This window comes from Ascidiella aspersa, chromosome 4 (assembly GCF_963924565.1).
Source record: "Ascidiella aspersa chromosome 4, kaAscAspe10.2, whole genome shotgun sequence".
In the NCBI taxonomy this organism is placed as follows: domain Eukaryota; kingdom Metazoa; phylum Chordata; class Ascidiacea; order Phlebobranchia; family Ascidiidae; genus Ascidiella; species Ascidiella aspersa.
This window is the reverse complement of record NC_139450.1, coordinates 28,866,849-28,889,718: the sequence shown is the minus strand read 5'-3', so window position 1 is coordinate 28,889,718 and position 22,870 is coordinate 28,866,849. Positions and strand designations below refer to the sequence as shown.

Below are 22,870 nucleotides of genomic sequence, written 5' to 3'. Positions count from 1 at the left end.
GGTTTTGTTACAAAAATCAACAATGCTGGTGAGTAAAACTGTATAAATGAGCCCAACTAATTTAGCCAACCTCAATCTGGGTCCGAATCAAACATCAGTTTCGTTTCAAACCAAATTAGGTCTGAAATGTTAATAGGCGATGCGGCGCCGATACGTAATTATTTACGGGTTTAGCATTCCAGAGATACGGTGCACAGTTGCTAATCACGCCTCAAACAAGATAAGCGATAAGTCAAGGAAATCTGCACTGCAAGACGAAATTTGATAATAATCGTTACCTTTTAACGTATGGAGAAAATCATTCCCGTGAATCGCTTGGACAACAATATTACACTTACGAAATCGAATCAGACACCTGAATAAGCAAGCCACCCCCAAGCATTTGATGCTAAAGTTACACCAAACGTTTTAAGCCTTATTTTATTTTTTTCTAGGCCACCAAACGTTGGTTACAGTATTTTGTTTTCAAGTGTTTTAGCATATCCTTGTTTGATGAATGCCGCTCTGTTGTGTAGGCCGACATGCACGTTTATGAGGGATAGGGAAAAATTCGACCCCAAAACAACCTTCTTCAAAAAGGTCAACAAAAATGAACGGCGGTCTATTTATTGGACCGTGTGAAACGGGCGTGACTTTACTTAAGTCATTGTTTTTATACTACTTGGCTTTATTAATTTGGACAAAATGACTTGACTGTATAAGACGTTTGGACAAAAAGCCTTACCACGTAAAGAAATTTATTAGCTTGAAAAATTGTATGGTTTAACGTTGTATTTTCATGTCAAAAATTCAACTTTAAATTGCTTTAATAATCACTTAACCGTGAATTGACTTGTTATTTTTTGCACTTGGCCCTACGTTTTTTTACAAATGACTCGACTGGGACTTTTTGGTCCTTTTAAAATGATTGCTTACAACACTTGAAAAATGTTAATGTTTTAAAAATCAAAACCTCTTTCAGAGTCAAACCATCCATCATGCCAAGTCAACATCTTTCAAGCTTTAAGTTCGACCTAATATTTTCGCACGAATTCCGCACACAAATAAATCCCTCACTTCTTTTCAACTATACCCGATCGCGTATGAACGCGTCGCAACACAGCAGCGGGCGCGCGATTGTTACGTAACAAACAGGTGATTGTTTGCACCCCCACTGGCGGTGGCTTGGCAAAACAGTCCTTTGGATGATATAATTGCCGCTAATTGGCCGAAACTCGAATTTCAGATCGCAAAAATTTGTTTTGCGGTTTTGGCCCTAAACTCGACACGATCCAATTATGACCCGTGCCTATAGCGTTGTCTGTTTGAGTTACACGGAAACGGATAGTTTGGGAAATAGGGCTAAATATCAGCATTGTGTGTACAGGGAAGCGTCTGGCTTGCTGTCTATGTTTGCCTTATTAGTGAGCTCGTTTGTTTAAAACTCTCCGCCTTGAATCGTCAATCAATGCCAACTGCAGAGAAATCGTTTAAATATTGTTTATTGGCTATGGTATCTTTATTTTGCTTTGTTCTCTACGAAATACCAGCTGCGTAAATATTCGCGTGTTCTTTAAGTAGCTTAATAAAAACCTGTTTCAAATCGAAAAATTCTCTCACGAAAACCCGTTCTGATTCAAAATGTTCTCTTAAACGAATAAAAGCAATCTCGTGAGAAAACTCGCGAAGTATGAATTTAAGTATATCTTTAAAAAAACTGTTTTAATCAAAAAGTTTTGATATAAAAATGAAAAACTCGGCAAAACCCTGAGTTAACATAAAAAGCATTCATTTAATTATATTTTTTTAAAGCCTGTGTAGTGAAAAAGCTATTGTATGAAAACCCGTTCTAATTCAAAACGTTCGATGCAAGAAAAACATGGCAAACTCCTTCACGATAGTCTGAATCCTTCTATTATAAAAAAAATGGCCAACTCGGAAAGAATATTGCAGGTTGTCAACTTCTGATGATCTTATATGTGCCGCTTTAAAGAGCGCGTTGCACTGACACGCCCGACTAATCTGCCCGGTGTAGATTCTCGTTGAGATAAGCTCGCGCCGTTCGCTCCCAATGAGCCGAAGCACAAACCTGCTCAGTGCTCATGTTGCCAAATCTATTTTTTTGCCCATTTAGAGATGTCGAAAATTTTCGCTCGACGCTAGGTTTTTAGGTCACCCGTGAAGTTTAAGTTAAAAACTTATCTATATATCCGTGAATTAATAACGAATACATAAGGTTTGTATTCATCTTTAGATTTCGATTGGTAGTGTTTCCACCACGTTGGCCTTGCTGATCTTTGTTTTATTCCCACTGGAAATACGCGACCGCATTTGGCACACCAGGGCTGCTGGACCGGTTAAAAATAACCTGAGCCCGACTCACAAATGTGCAATTACGTCGAGTCCCGAGTCCAGCTCCGAATTTACAGCCTGAAATTCACTCATTTATGTAACTACAATAAGGTGGATATTCAGCAATCCACTCATAGAGGTGTCATATAATTTATCCAATCCAACCACAATCAATGATTGAAAAATATTTCACCCTCTGCTATTGCATTTTTACAATTACCAGTTATATCAGTGTTGAAATTTGTTATCCTCGAACTCTGGACTCGAGTAGTCTTACGCGATCTTAATCGAGTCTCGAGTTCGATTCAAGCCAAACAAACCAACTCCTTTAAGTCCCGAGTCCGACTCCCACTCAGCAGCCCAACGAAAGCAACAGCAAAAATATACCAAAAATAACGATTTTTATTTGAACACAGGTAACACTCGTACGGGCAAGGCGGTGCGCTTCTTACACGAAAACGCTTTCAACGTCAAGTACGGCGCCAGGGACATTGAGTATGGCTACAACCGGCTGGCCATCGTACTGACTGACGGGCGCGCACAGGACAACGTCTACAACCCTTCCAGGGACGCCCAGAATCACGGCATTCAGCTTTACGCCGTCGGGGTAAGCTTAGTATTAAAGAAGAACATTTGGAAGAACAATTGTACAATTGAAACAATGCCTGGCAGCAACAGCATATTCAGTATTAGAGAAAGCTTACATTTTCGGTCGGTGTTTTTTACATTGCGACACACTAAAAAAATTAAAGATTTCGCGTTGCAATTTGTACAAAATATTAATTTCATATAACTTGGCAATTTTCCTGAGTAGACAGCAAAGGAATAGGTATGTACTCCAAAAGCAATGGGTAGATTTACTTAAATACATAATTAATTTTAATTGATCCCCTCGCCACCACACCATTGGAAAATAATATGGCTAAAAATGACTTAAGAAGAAGACATCTTTAAACAAATGTATGGTAAATTCGGTAAAAGCTGAAGTTCAGTAAAGTAAAGTCGATTGAAAAAGTTGAAGGCAAAGTTAAAGGTTATATCTTTCGTTTTGATATTATTGATAACAGGCTTCTACTTGTCGATTGTTGCTCCACTGACGCGTGAATAAACATATAAAACTCAAGCTTAAGGTAATTGCATAACGAAGCTTCCCCAACGAATATTCGTCTAGCGGCAGCACCAGTTCTTCATTCAATAACACATTTTTTTTACTTTGGGTTATATTTGTTCAACTTAAGAAAATTGTAGAAAACGTGAAAAACAACATTGTGGCCATGCAGTATATGGTGAAACGATATGAATTTCTAGCTAGTCATCTGTGCAAAACAAATAGTTCGTTTCCAGTTATCTTGTCAAACCGCTTAAGTACAGTTATCACAACATCGCGTGACCTTTGACCTGATGGCCACGTGACGGTCAAATGATGACAAGAGCGGATTAGGTGGACACAATAAAACCCAGGCTCGTTACTTTACTCGTGATTGTGACGTTTTAGTTTAAGGAAACGTTTACAAAGTGGGCTCGTCTTATGAACAGTTAGACTTCCTTACATTGGGCAGATTGGAGATATGCTTGTTATGACAACTTATCATACAGGTACACTTAAGTCATTGCCTTCATATTACATGGCTGTACTTGCATATTTATGCCGAAATTATATGAATTTTATGGACAATTTGACATTATGTTAGACCACATATTTTTACTTGGTCTAAGTGTGTTTTAATTACAATTAGGATCTGGCTTTTCGCAAACCAAATTTCTGTCTAAAATTCAAATGGTTTGCAATCGCTTTTAGAACCAATGACCTGATTTTTTCGAACTGTGCCTTGACTTATCATTTATGAAAACGACTGGCATAGGCTAAATTATTTTACAGGTGACTCAATATAATAATTGGTCAGTTTGTATAAAAAACACGATAAAACTACAGGACCAACTCTTATATTTAATATGATTGTCGCTTCGAATAACGTACTTTTCAATGTCACCCTGTCTGTATACTATTCCAAAACTGTCAAAGAACACTTTCCACCGATGTTCTGTTTTATCATTTACTCGTTCGATTCAAATGCAGTCGTTTCTATTTTTTTTTTAAAGAAGACCGATGGCGATTTTAAACGTGGTTATATTAGCTAAGGTAAATAAATTATATATGAATAAATCCATACTATTCATTAACCGGCCTAAATATAGGCACAATCAGTCAACGTTGATATGGTGGGCGAAAAAACGCCACAGACCCCTGATAGTATTTTTCGGAGAGTGACCTTAAACGTGGCCGTGTTAACTGGGACGAAGACACCCATAAATTTCAAACCCAGAGCACGCCGTAACGGACTTTCGAATCCATAAACCACCGAGTATACACGCACGATTACACGTGTCGAGCGGCGTTCTTCAATCTTTAAACCAGTCGCCCTTGTGCGGTTTCCAAGTCATTCCAAGCACGCTCGTTTGCGGTTTTGCCTTGTTGGGAGAGGACGGCTGACAGACGGCGGTCCCGACCGAATCAAGTGGCTTTGCTTATACGCGCCCCCAACAATGGCTTCGCTTGTCCCCCCTTTCGAGTCAGATTTACGCCGGGTGAAGTTTGTACAGACAGACAAGAGCTTTGTGATGAGAAATATGTTTCCCGAAATTCGCGTAACAATGGGCCTTGACCTCCTTGATAAGTTTTCTTTGTCAGTGGTGAAATTGTTGGGATGCCGTGTAACCACTCGGCGAGTACAGTTGGGTAATTGTTTACGAGGATACGTCGGCTGATTTAGCCTGAAGGTTTTGTTTGTGTCAAACTGGCCATTTTTAAACAATCCATGTCATATTTGTACATGTACAGACATTTTGCTGATTTTTGTGCAATATTTTAAGGGTTGCTCAATTTTTTCTTTATCTTTGCAAATGACCGTATTTGTCGAATTCTAAATAAGGTAATCAGGTGGCACTATAAAACCTTTATACTTTGATTTGTAAACCACGGTTGTCGAGAATTCAATACAATTTTTCATTTAGATAGTGCCACCTGATTTCCCTTTTTCCAATTTCTAAAGCTCAGCTCATACTTTTGCAAACCTGTAACTCGGAAGAGAAGTTTCCCTTTTCCACCCTGGTATCGTTCACACAATCGCTAAACAGTAAACACGCCGTAAAAATTCGAAATTGCAATTTTCAATACCTAAAAGCCGTGCTCATGTCATCCTGATATTCGCCTATCTCACCATGTATAAACTGCCGCTTGCTATACTAATGTGCCTTGTTTTTTAACCAGTTTTTTCTTAAACACAACAGTGTTCCTCGGCGGAACTTCAAGTTTGCCGCGAAACGTTTCGTAATTTAAAAAATATCTCGCTTACAAAGGTCGTTTTACAAAGATAAAACACGCGAGGAAGAAAAACTGCACCCTGTCCATTTAGTGACTGATAATGCCATGGTCTCTCCTCATTGGCTTAAAGTGGTGGTTACTGTCAAGTTGCAACTGTATTGGGGTTTATGCAGGGGTGACAGTAGAATCATTTCTTTTACCGAAACTCATAAACATTTTTCGAGATGACGTCACACAGTTACGTCATAACAGGACGTCTATAACAAGCAATCTTAGGAAATCTAAGGTTATCGTTCAATACAGTGCACAAATATGCAATTGTAGTCTTAGTTTCTTAGTTTAAATACATTCAAGAAGATGGCGGGATGGCTTGGTGAAAAAGGGACATGACCTGGTAAAGAATAACATTTTTTTACCGGGAGCCCTGCCTGGCCGTTCCGCCTTACTTTCACCACTGGTATTAATGAAAGATAGTGTGCCGCTATTTTTATTCTCTTTCTGTTACTAACGCTAAAAATGTTTGAGAAACACTCTTTTAAAAACACAGCAGCATTATACGACGGTTTAATCCGATCCTAATATCAAGCTTTGCCATCCATTGTGACATCACCAAAACAGTGCTTATGACGTCACAACAGGTCTCGAGCGCTGTGGTGGAGGAGCTCAATGAGATCGCGTCGGATCCGGATTCGCGTCACGTCTTTCAGGTCGACGACTTCCACGCTATTGAAAGGATCAGGGAGTCGCTTCGGCAGATCATCTGCGTCGGTACGTGACGTAACACCGGGCTGTGTGACGTAACAATGTGTATTGTATTTTTTGTTTACTTTTGAAACGCTTAGTGAGCCTTATACAAGGTTTTCCATGTGGATGCTGGTAATTTTTACAGTAAATTCGTAATCAAGATGATTTGTTCGTTGCTTTTAATCTCATATTTATTTACGAGTGTTTTGTTTTCAGGTAATATTTTCCATTTTAAGCATATTAATTGTTCGACGAAAAACAAGTCTTTAAACTTGAAAAACAGGAAATTGACATTTGGTTTAAAAACCACCTCCCTTTCTTACTGCCGTAAGCTTGGTGATTGTACGACCCTTTCAAGAGTTTCCGATTTATTGAAACATGCGTCCGCTTTAGGATTACTTCAATATTTGAATTGGATTTCCATAGTCAAATGCTCATTTTCTTTCCCGAAACATAATGGTTGGCGGTTGGCTCATAAGTCGCAGAACAAATATTGTTATATAGATAACATCGCCCCACTGTGTCCAATCCGTGCCTTATTACTTTTTCAAGCCTTAAATGTTTGATTTTTTTTGCAGACGCCATCTGTCCAGAACTGGGGGTTCCCGGCGAAGGCGACCCGGTGAAAGGTGACCGTGACGTTGTCCCAGGCAAGCTTGCACGCTTAGCTAAACCTTCGCAACTAAACCTGCTGGTTATATTGTCGCGCGAAATAAACGCAGGGCTCGAAATAAGGAAATATCGATAAAACGACGCCATCGCTGTTATTCATCTGTAAAATAACGTTATTTTTCGCGATACCAAATTTATTTTCTCTGAACTTTCGGTTTATTGAAATTAATTTTCTATGAAGCTTTTTTTTTTGTTGAAATATAAGATTTTACTTATAAATGCAGTTTCTGGGACATTTTAAATTCCTATTTCGAGCACTGCTTATACCGTATATACCAGTAGTGTGCATGACGTCACCTCCACACAGAAAGAACTTGCATGACGTCAGCAGGTAGAGCGGTGTCGTCACAGTTCGTGACGTCACCGTTGTTTGATCGGTAGAGTCTCGTTTCTGTCGTTTCCTTATCACACGATCACCGCATATAATTTAGTCGCGATCTTTCTGCGAGGAAAAGCTCGCGAGTGACGTCATCAACAGCATTGTCATCGGTGACATCAGGGGAGTGGTTACGTCATCAGGTTAGTGCGTGCTCAGCTCAACCAATCGGCATGTTGCAATAAAACTTCTACTCTTTTTTGCTCTATCCACTCACATTGTAGCTTGCACGTTCACTAACTGTTGGAACACGAGCTGAATACAATTCGGTCGCCATTTTGTATCAAGACAATTGTTAACGATTCAAGTTTAACATGTAGTGTTTCGTATATCATAAGAGGTTATGAGCCAAATAAACTAGGTAATCACGCAATATACACTGTGATTTTGTACGGATTTTTCTGTTAAGTCTCCCCAAAACCACTACCAAGTTACAAGATGGCGACCGGCCTGATTGCATTTTATAACCAGGGCGCGCCAAAGTTCACCGCCGTTCGCCAAATCTACAAAGTTTGACACACCAGTAAATAACAGCAGGTTACACATATTTACCTGCAAAACCACCATACGTTCAGGGCGCCACGCCAGATGTAATTAGCGGGATTTTGGTCAAGCTCTGCCAATCCTATAGCGGCATGAAATGCAATCGGGAATAAATCACTCGTGTTCCGAAACGATTTCAACTCGCCAGTTAGCCTCGTTCTTAACCTTTGACCTTTGGGCCATCTCTAGGTTTCGATCTTATATCGGCCTTCAAGCTGGATGACCGGGCCAGCGCGCCCAAAAGCGGAGTCACGTTGGTGAAGGGTTCAGCTGAGGGACTGGAGGCCTATCGCCTTTCAAAGAGCCCGTCGGTTCTTACCAGGTGCTTGCATTAGCTCAGTGGTTCTCAACCGGGGTGCCACGGCACCCTGGGGTACCATTTCTAATGCTCAAGGGTGCCGATAGATATTTGAGAATGTTTAAAAATCTAATTTTTGCTCAACCCTTAAGACTTTTTTGAAAGATTAGAGTGGAATAAAATTAATTATAACTTCCTACGTTGTGTAGAGTAGACGTGTGTTTTTCCAGTTTCGTTTATTGTGATTTCTAGTGAACTACCTACGTAAAAATCTTGTAGGGGTGTCGCAATTTATTCATTATTTCTGAGGGGTGCCGCAAGCCATAAAAGTTTGAGAACCACTTCATTTCTCTGTTATGTGATCTTAAAACTGTTTATTAAAACAGGTATAAAACATCAAATCGTTTCTTCAAATTTTCCAGAAATATATATTTCGCCTTATTAATAGGCGTCATCAGTTTTCTGTACAAAACATGTATAAAATGCTAATAATAGTAGTTAAAATGTAAAATCAATATATAAAAATAAGATCGCGTAAAAAATTATAGAATACCTGCAGAGGTCAGAAGCAAAAACAGCAACTTAGCGAACGGCAACAAGCAAAAACGTGAAAAAATCGAGAAAAAAGTAGAAAGAAAGAGCACGTAAATTATAAGCAAGGTATCAAACGGAAAGCGGGACAAAAACAAACCCAGAGCAAAAATTACCTTACGCGTGGTATTATTATCATTTTTTAGTTTTTTTTTCTCTGGTATGTTACAGCGCGCTGTTCGTGTCACAAGGACGGATTTGTAAACGCTTCTAAAGTCGCGTTTGCGGTTTCGACAACACACAGATTGCCGTCGTCGAATAGGTTAAGCAAATGCCTTGCGGTTTTGTTTTGATCGTCTCGTTTGCTTAGAAATCAAGCGGCCTTCACCGACTGGCAACCTGTTGAGTTCCTAGCACGGCTTTGTTGCTAATTTGGGACAATAAAGGCGTGATAAATAGCTTCGTAGAGCTATAGCAGTGGTCGAGTTACGCCATGCACGTGTGTTTGACTCCCACTGAGTCCAGATTTTTTATGCTGGACATAAAAGTTTTAAAGTTCAACACGGTTTGATGTTGCTTGATTTAGTATGGAGAATATGGTCTGCTAAACCATATTAGCATACACATGAAAATACAATGTTGACTTAAAATTGGATTTTTAAAAGTTAGGCTATATTCAACTGATAAATGGCTTGCGCTTGAAATTTACTTAAAGAGTTAAACTAAAACCTTTATTGCATTACTGGAAAAAAAGTTAGGCCTAATTACCTAGCCAGGTCTGAGTGATCGAAAATAAAATTGAACATAACCCTAACAAATATTTTAATTTAATTTTAAACGAATAGCTTCAAGGTTGGTTCGTAAATTACCAATAGTAAAACACAAACCAAAATACATGTATTTTAATTTTATAAATATATTAAAACAACATGATAAACGACATTAGAACAGTTATCCGGGTACTTCACAAAAATTACAAAATCGCGCGACGTTCGTTGCTCGGATTACTGAATTATCACACATTTTTTTTTCGAAATTCTTAGCGACCTCTTCAGCAAGGGTCTTCCCGACCAGTACGCCTTCACCTCCCTCTTCCGTCTCACCGCAAAGTCCTCTAAAAAGAAGATTTGGAGCCTGATGCGTGTGGTGGATGCCAAGGGGAAGGAGCAACTCAACATCCGACTCAACCCGAGACGCGTGGGTTATTTCTTTTATTTTATTTCTGACTTTTTTGCTTTTCAGCATCTTCGCTGGACATTTGGTAAATATTTGTGTGCTTAAAAAGTTTTATATGTTTTGGCATAGCCTATATCTATATGCTTTTCAGACAGTAAAAATCCCTTACGAGTCGTTCCTACCATAGGGTACTAGTTCAAATGTTTGTTTCAACTGGGAGAAGAAAACACACATTTTTAGTAAAACCCGGATTAGATTACAACTAAAATTAGAGCACACCCGCATTTGACAAACTAGTTTAGAACTAGAATTAGTCGCATTTTATTCAAATTCATTTAGTTTAGAAACTACAATTATCTAGTTGTCCAAGTCTGTCCGGGACTAAACGAGATGACTGACTTATACCAAAAATTTCAACAATTGGGGTTAGTGGCCCCACCCATAGCCAATGATCTTTATTTTGGGGGGGTCCATGAAAATGATCAAAGATGACGTCATAAAACAAGTAAACCTCCCGCTGTGAGCAAATTTGTGCGCAAATAACTGAAGTTAACTTTAAACGCACGAAGCGCGAAAAAAACTAGGTTTATTTGGTTTAAATCGATAAAACAACTTGAAGGGGACTTGGCGCATCGGGAAAATCAAAATATTTGCACATTTTTTGAACCGCCCCTGCTGGTGACCCTGCATAACTACATGTAACGAGTTTTAAGGGTCATGAGTCGGCCTACATCAAATGCTCCCAAATAATTCTATATATTATACTTTTAACTAATTTCTATTCATTCCAACGCCAATAAATTTGCTTTTTAATATTTCAATCAAACGTCTTACAAATCTGACTCTACCTTCGGGGCCTAATTCGAAGTAGTAAACAACGCCACTGACGTAATCACGAGGCCACACAACAAACACACCTATAAGAGTCTTGACGAGCGCCATGCCCATAAGCGCGCGTCGGATCATTCTCATGAAAAAAGCCGATGCTCTCAGCAGCACGAGCTCAACCGCTGATCTGTGATCGACTTTGCGGCTTTTCCAGAAATCGCTCGACTTCGTGGCTGTGGGCATTGACGGGTCGGTGACGGCGAGCAAGTTCAGAGCCAAGAAGTTTCCGGGAGTTCGCAAGCTCTTCGACAACAAGTTTCACAAGGTCATCATGCACATCAACAGGTGCGCTGCTATGCGGAGTTATGGAAATTAAAGACTAATCGTATTATTTTGCCACATTAGTCGATCCATTTGGGTAGACTATGCACGGATCTGTAATGTAGCTGAAATAATGAATCGCAAAGCCACAAAGATCGAGTAAATTGATATCACTTTGATCAAAATGTTTCGATACGAGCTTGTATCATTTTTAGTTAATGTGACTGAGGAGTAAATCAAAGCATCGCTCATGAAAGGTGGGATTACTTCTCAATCACACTAACTAAACATGATACTAGCGTAATCAAGAAGATGTCGATCAAGCCGACCTTTTTGGCTTTGCAATTTATTATCAAGTCGATCTATTGGTATATATGGACAATTTTTATCTTTTTTAATACGTTTACTTATAGAGAAGGTTTTGTATTGTCAACACATATAGCTAAAGTCAATATTGTACGATTCACGTATATCGTAAAACATCATAGTAAGGTTTATTTTTTTTGACAACCTTTGTCGGATACTGTCAAACTGTGTGACGCAGCACGCTAGTGTGCTTGTATAAAGAAATTTAGGTGTGTCGCGTGATTTTTTGTTGTTTTGAAATATGACTTTTATTTTGCAAGCAAGCATGCAATACATTAAAATCTGGTATTTTTAGACATTTGGTCATATACTTGCCATGTATTAAGGGTGACGGTTAAGTTATTAAACTGTTGTTGTGCCGCGATTATTTTTGATTTTTTTATACCGTGCCACAAGCTAAAAAAGTTTCAAAACCACTGATTAGATTTTGTCCATAAAGTTGTTATTTATCACAGTCTGGGCTCAGTAATCAGTGTCTAAAGCGACCTTAAATGTTTACTTTGCTACTGATCATAACGAGGCTCTATTTAGTAACCTATATATTTCGCCACCACCCTGCCTTTTAATTAATGCAAGAGCGATTTTAAATGGATTTACATATTTTGTATTTCGTTCTACACGGATCCGTAATGTAGCCTGATAATATTAATGAATTGCCAAGCCAAAAAGGTCGAGTGGATCGATATCATGTTGATATTTTGTATTCTTATATTAGATACATTTAATGCGGCAACCCCTTCAAGCTGAACCCGTAAAACTGTCATTTTTACTACAGACCATAATTTCTTCGTAACCAAATTGTATACACTTCGGGCTTTGAATTATCTCAAAAACCTGCTTAAAAGTGTTTGTATCGTTTTTCAGTCGTTTTTCATTTTTAGGCTTGCTTAGTGCGCCTTGTCGTTTAAGCCGATTCCCGTTATGGTTTCACGTTACAACGAACCAACTTCAAAGTACTACTTGATAAGCTCCTTAAGCGGATTACTAAATAAACTTTCACTTAACGTGTAACTTTTGTTTCGTTTCAAAGTTAAATAAAGTGATTTTTACCTTATTTTTTGGACTGACTTTTAAAATAAATTACGGTTCTACTGTGAAATTAAAAAAATATTTTTACTCTAGTTTATATAAATCGTTTTAGCTAGTCTATATAACAACTAAAAAAAACAATACTTTCCACTCAATTTTCACCTAAGACTTATCCCCAACGCTTAGATCCAAAAAGTGGGCTCTTATCTCATTGGGTCAGACGTATTAGGTCATAGGTCGGGTGTCTTTCGGCGGCCGTGTTCATTGGCGTTGCGGCTAACCAGGCAAAATTCCCGTCTCTCAACTGCTCCATTCCAATCGCTCAACCCAAGGCTCTTAACTCACGGCGTGAAGTGCGAATAGACGATTAGGCGCGACAACCCATTAGCGCTCTCCCAATGGCTTGAAATGGGCTCAACGATCAAACCCGTTTTTCGTGCCAGCAGCTTAGCGGTTTTATGCGTGACAAGGCCCCCTGTAATAACAGCGTGACGTAACAATTAATGGCTGTGTGACGTAATATTCCTTTTTTTGTTACGCAGCGGCTCCGTGACGCTTTTCATCGACTGTGACAAGATTGGCACCAAACAGATGCGACTCAAGGCCAACGAGATCGGAATTGGGGGAAAAACCTACCTGGGAAGGACCAAGAGGGGCGCCCCCGCCGAGGTATGACGTCACGCTCTTTGTTTACCAATGTGGTGAAATATTTTATTTGATTCGAAAATTGTAGTAACAACTGGGGAATTGTTTAAGTGTCGTAAGTATATTAAAGCCTATATCCAAAGAGAACATTGCGATTTTTTTTAACTCTTGATATATGTTACCCACTTCTGTATATGAGCTTCCATAATTATTTATTGTATTTATTTGTTTAAATACCACTTTTAAGTCAGTGATTCTTAAAGAGGAGTCACTTGGCTTTTAAAACAAGTGACCAATTTGAATTTCTTGAAGGATTTTAAAAAGACAAGCTTTGGATGAAATAACGTTAAGTTTTTTATGATTTACTCAAACGCATAAAAACTGCTTTTACTACAGTAATTGACGTATAAAGTAGTATGTTTAGTTAATATTTGTAATTTGTGACGGGAACGAATTGGCAGTTTGGGTTTTGAAATAAGAAATATGAAAACGCTTTAAAAACTCATGCTTTAACCATTTTTTAAGGTTATGTTTTTTAGCTTTTCCTTTCGGACAATCTTATGCAATTTCGCGAAAAACTACATTCTGTTTTGTCTAAATATATACGCAATTAAAAACGTCACAGGCCGTACTCGCTTTGTTTGATAGCGTTCAGTAAATGTAGCTTTGTGAAACGACAAAATTGTATTGCTAAAATAACCTGATAAATGAGCAAGTCATAATAAAACGTGACGGGTTTATAGACAAATGTAACCAATGAGTAGAGACCGACGCACAAACGGCACAGGTGTTCTCGATTTTTCTTCAGCCCCAAGCCGAGAATTTAATTCAAATTTGACTGTGATTTATGCGTCTTGGATAGCATTTGCTGCGATAAGCGCTCAAGACACCAACATCGCGTTGTGAAACATCGGCGGCTAATGAGCATCGCAATAAACCCTGTGTAAAATGTAATCTAGGTGTTTGAATGAGATGTTATCGATGCTGTCCGTTTGTTATGGCCTTAGCTCTTAGCGAGTGAGTTACCCTTTGTTTGATTGACAGCCCAACTGAGCACCTCAGCTGGGTTAACGCCAAAACTTACGGTGAAACCGTATTAGGCGTTTAACTGTATTTTGGTGCCACGTTAGTTAAGCTCCGTGTAAGATAATGCTCTTATCGTCGGCAGATTTTTTTCGCCTTTGGCACGTACGTTTAGAGATGCATTAACTAGTGCCGGTGATGTGTTTTCCGATAATAATGCAGTTAGCCAAAAAATGCGGCACGAAAATTTAACTCCAAAGCGTATACAGACGAAGTTTTTAATAACGTGTCAGAGAGCCACCGGTTTCCGATTTTTCGAAGCGCCGTCTCTACAAAACCTCTTCGAAACCACGAAATGTCTCGTATTTTCAAGAACAAGTTTTCCGGGATCGTCAAGTGCCCCGACTTTGTTTTCTATAATTACGTAAAGAATACGTCCGAAGTGCAAATAAACGTATGTAAATACAAACATTTTAGCGCTTCGTACGAACGTATGCACGTTTTTACTAAGTTTTCATGTCTAAATTTATTTACCTGAACAGCCATAAACTTAACAAAGTGAAAATTCTGATAAATTGGAAAAAATGCCGTTAATTTAAGCAATATGCGAATCTCTTTTTGAACCTAAGGCGCTACAAAAACTTAATTGGACACATACGTTCTTCGGTATAGACAAATTTTACGAAAAATATTTTAATTGCTAATTTTTTGAGCGAAAAAGTAAAAATAAGAATATTTGCCAAGGTCGTCCGATTTTTGCGTATATTAAATTTTAGCACGAATAACTTCAGCCAATGACAGTGTTTGGTGTATGTTAGTTTTAGCACCTAAAACCCCGCCGATTAGTCGAGATTCAAACCCCATATTTGACCCAAACTTAAACTACAGAACAAATCAAGGTATTTCAACACATGCAAAGAATTAAAGCTGAAACACTTTATGAAGTAAGGAATCTCCCGCAGACAATAAAATCTAAAAGAAAGATTCTTGTTTTCGTATCAGATGATCTTAAGACTGTATTTAAAATCAGATGAATGAATTCGAGTTGAGAAACTGACGATGCCTTGTAGGCGAAATATACATTTCTGTAAACTTTTACCAATTGATTTTATGTTTTAAGATCATAAAAAAGATTGTTTACTTTTTTAGTTCGAGATCCAGTCGATCAAGCTCTACTGTGAAATCGAATCGGCTGATGACGCTGAACTGGGTTGCTGTGAATTGCCTGGAAGACAAGCCCTCGACGTAAGCACCTGTTTCCCTTTGTTGTTCCATTGTGACGTAGTAAAGCGTGAAGTTTAAAAAATGCAACTGCATTTTTCAATGTAAAACTGCCATTTAAACACTTTTTGTAGGTTAATTTTCGATGAACGAAGAAGTTAATGTTACTTATCACAATTTCTTTTAGATCGATTCCCGTGACCACTGAGAAATTTTCACGTACGCTTAATAAACATAAAGTTTCTAAAACTGCTGTAGTTACATAAGTGGGCTATATTTGGAGAGACGTTTCGACAAATATGAAAAAACACCGCTGACCGTGATTAGATTTTTAACTGAAACTTCCTAATTTTGTTCATTTTTCTTTATTCGTAGTTCGAAACTATGTCTTTATAACTGTGAACAATTCTTCGCCTAAGAATAACCACACATGTATTCCTAAATCATGGCTAATTATAAACTTTAAACCTCCTTAGTTGTAACGATTTCTGTAGAATTCCAGTATTTAAACGCGTGATCTCATGTCTAAAAACCACTAATCCTTTTTGAAGTTAACCAAAATTATAGGTGCGGTGTTTATTTAAACAATAAAACTATGATGATAGCACCACTTGCTTTGATTTGCCTTGCCTTGCGGTCAACAGTGCCCGCCCATCAACGGAACGAATGAACCAAGTACAATACCAGCAACTACAACTCCAAAGACCACTACAAGGAAAACAACCACAACTACAACAACTACAACTACAAAGCAACCGTAAGCACTCATTTATTTTAATAGATTATATAGTCTTCTTGGGCGGGGATCAAGCAATTAAATACGGTCCGCGACTAATTTACGTTTTTTTTTAAATTAAAATAACCCTTTACTTTTTATCTTGTTTCTATAATATTTCATTAAATAATTACATTTGTACGGCAACGTTACATGTTTTAATCACCAGCTTGACCCAAAAAATGCTATTTTAGTATTTTTTTAAAACAAATCAAACTTTATTTGATGCTTACTCTGTCCTATTTTCGACCCAGTACTTAATGTCTTATTGTTTTGCGGACGCTGCAAAATAGAATTGGCTACCTCCAAGACGACAAAACGTCCTTTTAACGATAAAAAATACGAAAAGTGGATTGGACATAAATTTTATGTCATTTTGTAGCTTTTCTAATCCTGGCACATTCTGTCTCTGCATTAAGAAACTGATGCTTTTTTCCTATTTAATTGCAGAGAAACCACGAGCACGATTCCGTCGGGAACACTGGATGACGACGAACGGTTTCCAGCTGGCCTCAAGGTAGTCAAAAGTATCTTTATAGTGAACATTAATAAAATTTTAAGGTAGATAAATGTTCACTAATAATATAAAAAAATGAAATTTACAGTTGTTTGTGTTTTGAAGGAGAGAGATTTGGAGTAAGGCTATCAGCATTTAGTTTAGTTTAGGAGTTCTTGAATTATGGTGCATGGACCACTTGAGGGTTCGTTTGCAAATCAATTTTTTGAAAAAAACAACACTTTGACGCCTTTTCCTTGATGGTATTTAGACTCCATTACAGTTGCATGTTGGTTTGACCGACAACAGCAGAATTCTTAAGCATTTTTGTACAATGACTTCATATTGGAAAAAAGGCTATGACTTGTAATTTAGCTGATAATAAATTGCAAAGCGAAAAAGGTTGAGTAAATCGACAGCATCTTGAAGATGATAAGCTCGTATCGAAACGTCTTAATCAAGATGGTGTCCATTTACTCGACCTTTTTGGCTTTGCAATTTATTATCAGCTAAATTACAAGTCATAGCCTTTTGGCTAGGCTATGACTTCATATTGGATAAGTCTTGCCAGCCCAAAACACTTTTTAAGGGGTTCGTTATAAAAGGTTCACGAACCCCTGACATATTTTATGTCATTTCAACATACGTGTAAACATACACATGAAGATCTCAATGGGTTCCTTATTTTCCTTTCAAAATCGAGCTTACGTCCGCTTCGCAGGAGACCACCAAACCCGATGACGTCAAGACCACGACCCCCGAGGTCACGACCCCAAAGGTCACGACCCCCGAGGTCACCACGACCCCCAAGCCCCCAGCCACCCGACCGCCCAAAATCGACCTTGTAGTGCGACCGACTGTGGGCCGACCCTTCTTCGTTGGAAACAATCGGTTCAACAGCAGCGATCGTCGGCCCGAAGTGATAGCTGTGGCCGTCGAGTCGCCAGCCGTCGATTGCCAATGCCCGGCCGGAGAAAAGGGAGAAATGGTAACCGATTTTTTTGCCGAATAACTGTACCCTTACCATGGCGGACCGGATTTGTAACGATTTGCGATTATGGTTTGGAAATAAACTTTTTTGTCGATCAATTGTTAAACGAAGGAAATATAAATACCTCTATCAATAAAAACCTAAATAAAAGCAATAAAAAAAACAATAAAAAATTATGTTTGGCCATCTAAAACAGGGTTTATCAAACATTTTTCTTTTTGTGTAAGGAGCCGGATAATTGTAAGGCCTGGCCATCGCGGATGAATTTGTTTGTCGACCTTTATTAACTTTATAATCATTAAACGAAGGAAAGATAAATAACTTTGCAATAAAAAGTGTTTTCTGTATGGGCTTTGATATTCATACGTTAACCTACAACCTATACAGTCATTATGACATTAAGCAAATGTTATATGGATTAAGCATGAATGCTTCGAGACTGCAAGATTGAGTTGGCTGAAAAGTTTAACTTTGCGAATTTGTATTGATACTTGATCAAAATAGAAACACTCTGAGTTACAAGTTGCGAACTGGTACAAGAAATATACAAAAAACAAAATACCCATTTAATTCACATCTTATAAGATATATCTGTTTATTTTCTGCTGGTACAATGTTTGTTATCATTGGTTTTGTCCTAAATTTGTGTCCGAAAAAAGATGTAACGATTATTTATGGAATGTGCTTAACCTTATACGCAATTTCAGGGCGAACGTGGAATTGACGGATACAACGGAACTGACGGACAAGACGGAAAGGATGTAAGTTCCGTGGTTAAAAACGCCCAATCTTATGATTCTGGTTGTTTTTTTTGCTGGCAAATTCTGTAAATCACTGGAGGGACAGATGTCTTTAAAATCTAACCTATTGTAATGGTTGCGTTTAAAGATGTTCGTTTTTTTAGACTTTTTTTTCTTTTGGTAAAAACGCATCGCGTTCTTGTCAGATAACAAATGACGTCTTTGCCATGCTTAAACAAACAAACCACATATAAATGAAACATTTAAAGGTATTTTTTCCCACAATATAGGCTAAAAGTTGCTTTCGCGCTACGTAATTTAGTTACCTTCGGTGGCAAACTGACTGTTTTTCCATTTTTTTAAATATGCAAAAAAAATTTAAAAAAAATATAGGTTAAAAAATAATATCGACAGTAAATTAATGTTGACGTCGATCTTTGAAATTAATGTTAACCTTGATTAACATAGCTGTCAATTATTAGAAGCAAAGCCAAATAGCTGGAGCAAATCATCATCTTTAGTAAGATGATATACTTGATTGTAATATCTTTTTGCTGGGTTCCAATTAATGTTTGCTGAATATCTGTGCATATTGTACTGTGTCAAACATTATTTACTTTTATTTTATTTGCACAAATCATGCATATATTTGCCCGAAATAACTTTGCGCTGAGAAAAGTTCGACATTACAATTCCGCTGGGAAACAAAACAATTGATAAAAAAAACTTCGACGTTGCGACTGTTGGTGACTGTCAGGAATGTGCCGGCGATTTCTATGTGTCCCAAACCGGTAACCCTATACTAATACCATACATTATCGTCATTTGGTACGTGACTTAGCAATTCAGCGACGAAAGAATCGGAAGTATTGAGTGACGTGGAGACGGGAAGGCGCCCACCCTGTCGATTTTACGGACGTCAATTTTCGATTTAGGCCACTGGTCACCCAAGTTTTTCTTTATAAATGACCGGGTAACTGTAAAGATTGAAGATCGCGTGTCAGATATATAATTTTGTTTCGAACTTATTTAACTCAATTATTTTATTAAACTAAGGACACATAAAAATAGTGAGTATCGATTTCCGATACTTGTCGTTTTATTCTGATTTCGAAACCCGACATTTCGTGCGAAAAGTTCCGGGATTCGATCATATACCAAATGATGTCATTACAAGGCTCAAAGAAGCATAATAGATAAAATTAAATCGTACAAAGGTATTTGTTTCAAGTTATTACGACAAAACTTTCCATAGTGTTAAGAATTTTAGTTAACATAAGTTGTTAACTTACTATTTTCGGATAAATTTACGTTTCAAGATAAAAGATTCTGCGTTTCATCGCAAATTATGGATGAAACTCCTAATTTAATTTTGTATCGAATGGGCAACGATACCAGCATAGCATCGGGCGAGCACCGCTATTATCGGCTCAGATCCGATATGATAGTACATCCCTAATAGCAAGCTTTATAAATTTGTCGTTTTGTTTCAAATTCAATCAAAATTCAGCTTGGTTTGCCTTTGACAAACATTTTCTGTAATAAAATAGTGATAAGCGTAGTTTTATATCAATGAAACATGCACACACATGTGTGTGTTAAACCACTGTGATCTAGCCCTTCTGAAGCTGCTTTTTGCCCAACGATTACGGCTTACGTATCATTAGTACACCGAAAGCCATCCCAGACTCACCGAATCTTTCAATCAATGATGCAAGCAAGATAGGCTTTTCTAGCCAGCCAGAAAAAAGGGCTAGAAAAGCTTTCGGTCTACTAGTTTTATATCATTAAGGAAATATTGCGTTGGCCTTAATAATCAACTTGGCGGGCCGTAGTTTATCAATCCCTGGTTCAGGCCATTTTACCAACCTTGTCTTCCTTTTGAAGGGACTTCGAGGTCCGCCCGGGTTGACAGGCGAAACTGGGTTGCCGGGAAAAGACGGAATTCCCGGAACAAACGGAGAAGATGGGATTCCGGGAAACGACGGATTACCCGGAAGAAACGGAATTGACGGCCAACAGGTGGATTTTTTTATTTTTCGTTGTCGGTAAAGCTTTTATATATAAGAATCGGAAAGGGTTCTCGTTATTTGTTTTTGCGTAAAGAAATCGTTACCGTGGTGAAATTTACAGCAACATTTTGCCTTGGAGGACAATATACAGATTCTGGTGGATTTTAGGGTAAAATATCGATTTAGATAGATTTTTTAAATGGGTATTTAACCATAAAATTTAGGCTGCAAACATGGCTTGTCGTTGACTAATGTCATAAAAACTTTCTGTTTCACTTTGTTATAAAAGTTGGCAAACGTAGTTTTAATTTATTTATTGAACCTGATGATAGCAGCTGACATCGGCTGCCGAAACGTCGGAAGATACATTCGTTTTTTATAGCACAACGACATTTCTTTAAGTTGCACAATTTTTTTAAATTCAGATAATTCGCAAGCCTGCTTTTTTATTTTAATTGAGAAAATTCGCAAGGTCTCCTTTTTTGTATTTTTTAATAAGAAAATTCGTAAGGCCGCGTTTGTCGCCAATCGTCTCACCACAAAACAGTATTACGTCTCGAAGCCGTTGCTCATTTTAACGGCACCAAATAAGGGCCCCTCAGCTTTAGGGGTGGTCTCGTGCAGACAGCGCCGTGGCGTGCCGACCCCTTAAAACCCAACCAAACTCACCTTTCAACTTTTGCCGAAACGAGCGCTTTGGGTTCGGGCGACATACGGCTGTGGCCCAGGTGCAAAATCAAGTGCACAGTACGCGCTCGATTACGCCTCTTTGTTGTAGTCTGTACTGTAATCAAGCATCCGAAATGGCGTAATTCACGTGTAGAATTCCGACAAAAATGTCGCGTTTCATTTGAACTACCGCTTTCCGGGATGCAATGCCTGTAACGTTTTACCGAATATGGTTTGAAGTTGGGGCGTTGCGTGACCTACATATTTTAAGCGAAAATTGCCGGGGTCTTTCGGTTTGGTGAAATGAGGATAAAACGTATGTGTTTGAAATCAAGACGAATTTGTCCGCCGTCCACCATCTATATCAATGGTTCTCAACCTTTTATGGCGTACGGCATCACTCAAAAAAAAGATTTTCGGCTCCCCACTGGAATTTTCGTTAAGTTTTTTTGCTAAAATATAACCATAAATGGAACTGGAACAACACAATCAACTTAAAACATGTTGGAAAATGTCATTTGATATAATGGTCTCTAATCGTACACAATTAGTTGTATCAAGATGCTTACCAATAGAGCAAAAATTAAGTTATTAAAAATTCTCAAATACCTATCGGCACCCTTGAATATTAGAAATGGCACACCAGGGCGCCGCGGCACCCCGGTTGAGAACCACTAATCTATATCCTAATTTCGTGTTTTACTCAATCCATAATCAAATGTTTTGCTTTTTTCGTATATCCGAATTTTACTATTATTCTTAATTTCATGTTTCGCTCTTATTCATAATTCGGTGTTTTTACTTTTATTCCTAATTCTGCGTTTTATCCTTAGAGCTAATTCCATGATTTACCCCTATCCGTATTTTTACCATAGTACTTAAGTCTGTGCTTTACTCTTTTTCAGGGTATCCCTGGGCTAGATGGAAACGATGGAACACCCGGAGAAAAGGTATGTGCTGTTTCGTGAAATATAACTCTTTTAACCAGATATTAATTTTAGCTTTATAAATTAAATTAGAATTGAAATTAGGCCATTTTGAGTTTTACCAAATTAGATTAGAATTTGAATTACCAAATTCTTAAAATAACGAATTTAAACCAAAATTACATTTTATTATTTACAATGAATTTCAGTAAATCAAGAAGTATTCTAATAGAATGTCAATGGTAAATAACTATGTACGTGCTAATTTTGATGCCTTTTAGCATAGCATATGCTTTTCGGACTGTGAAAATTGCGTTCCAACCAAAGAGTTTTAATTCAAATTATTTGTTTTGACAAAGAGACTAAAATGCCGTTGGACTAAGTAGCATTTTTTAATAAAATCCGAATTATATTAGAACTAGAAATATAGCGCACAAGCAATTCACAAACTTAGATTAGATTAGAATTAGCCGCATTTTGCTCTAACTCATTGAATTAGAAAATTATTATTATCTAGTTGTTCAAGTCTGCTTCTGACAGGGTGGTTGCAAACGTCCGGTCACAGTTTGGCATCAAATTCGCAACACCTATATATCATGGTCGGACATAACTTAAGTGTAAGGCTTTCGACGGCGAGTTTGTTTCTGTCAACAAGTGGTCGTTTACGCTTCTCGGGTATCGTGTGAAACAAATTAATAACCCCGGCTGGTTTGTCTTGTTCGTTAAACTCTCAAGCCCTTACACAGCGTTTCTCTAGCTTTTTTTAGCGTCGACCCAAATACGAAGCGTCGGTATAGCAGCAAAGTTTTGGCGACCCCTATAATTTCATTAAAAA

At 38.0% G+C, this 22,870-nt stretch overlaps 1 protein-coding gene across 1 annotated transcript in view; it reads left to right on the top strand.

Annotated features, from left to right (window-relative positions):
- LOC146157341 (uncharacterized) overlaps positions 1-22,870 on the top strand; it is a 62,858-nt gene that overhangs the window by 8,196 nt on the left and 31,792 nt on the right. Inside the window, exons 5-16 of the mRNA XM_083388180.1 lie at positions 2,748-2,938; positions 6,292-6,421; positions 6,976-7,047; positions 8,178-8,310; positions 9,861-10,014; positions 11,036-11,166; positions 13,080-13,206; positions 15,355-15,450; positions 16,071-16,156; positions 17,442-17,685; positions 18,396-18,449; positions 20,316-20,450. Coding sequence (XP_083244306.1) covers positions 2,748-2,938; positions 6,292-6,421; positions 6,976-7,047; positions 8,178-8,310; positions 9,861-10,014; positions 11,036-11,166; positions 13,080-13,206; positions 15,355-15,450; positions 16,071-16,156; positions 17,442-17,685; positions 18,396-18,449; positions 20,316-20,450 — 1,553 coding nt within the window. The remainder of the gene's footprint in view (positions 1-2,747; positions 2,939-6,291; positions 6,422-6,975; positions 7,048-8,177; positions 8,311-9,860; positions 10,015-11,035; positions 11,167-13,079; positions 13,207-15,354; positions 15,451-16,070; positions 16,157-17,441; positions 17,686-18,395; positions 18,450-20,315; positions 20,451-22,870) is intronic.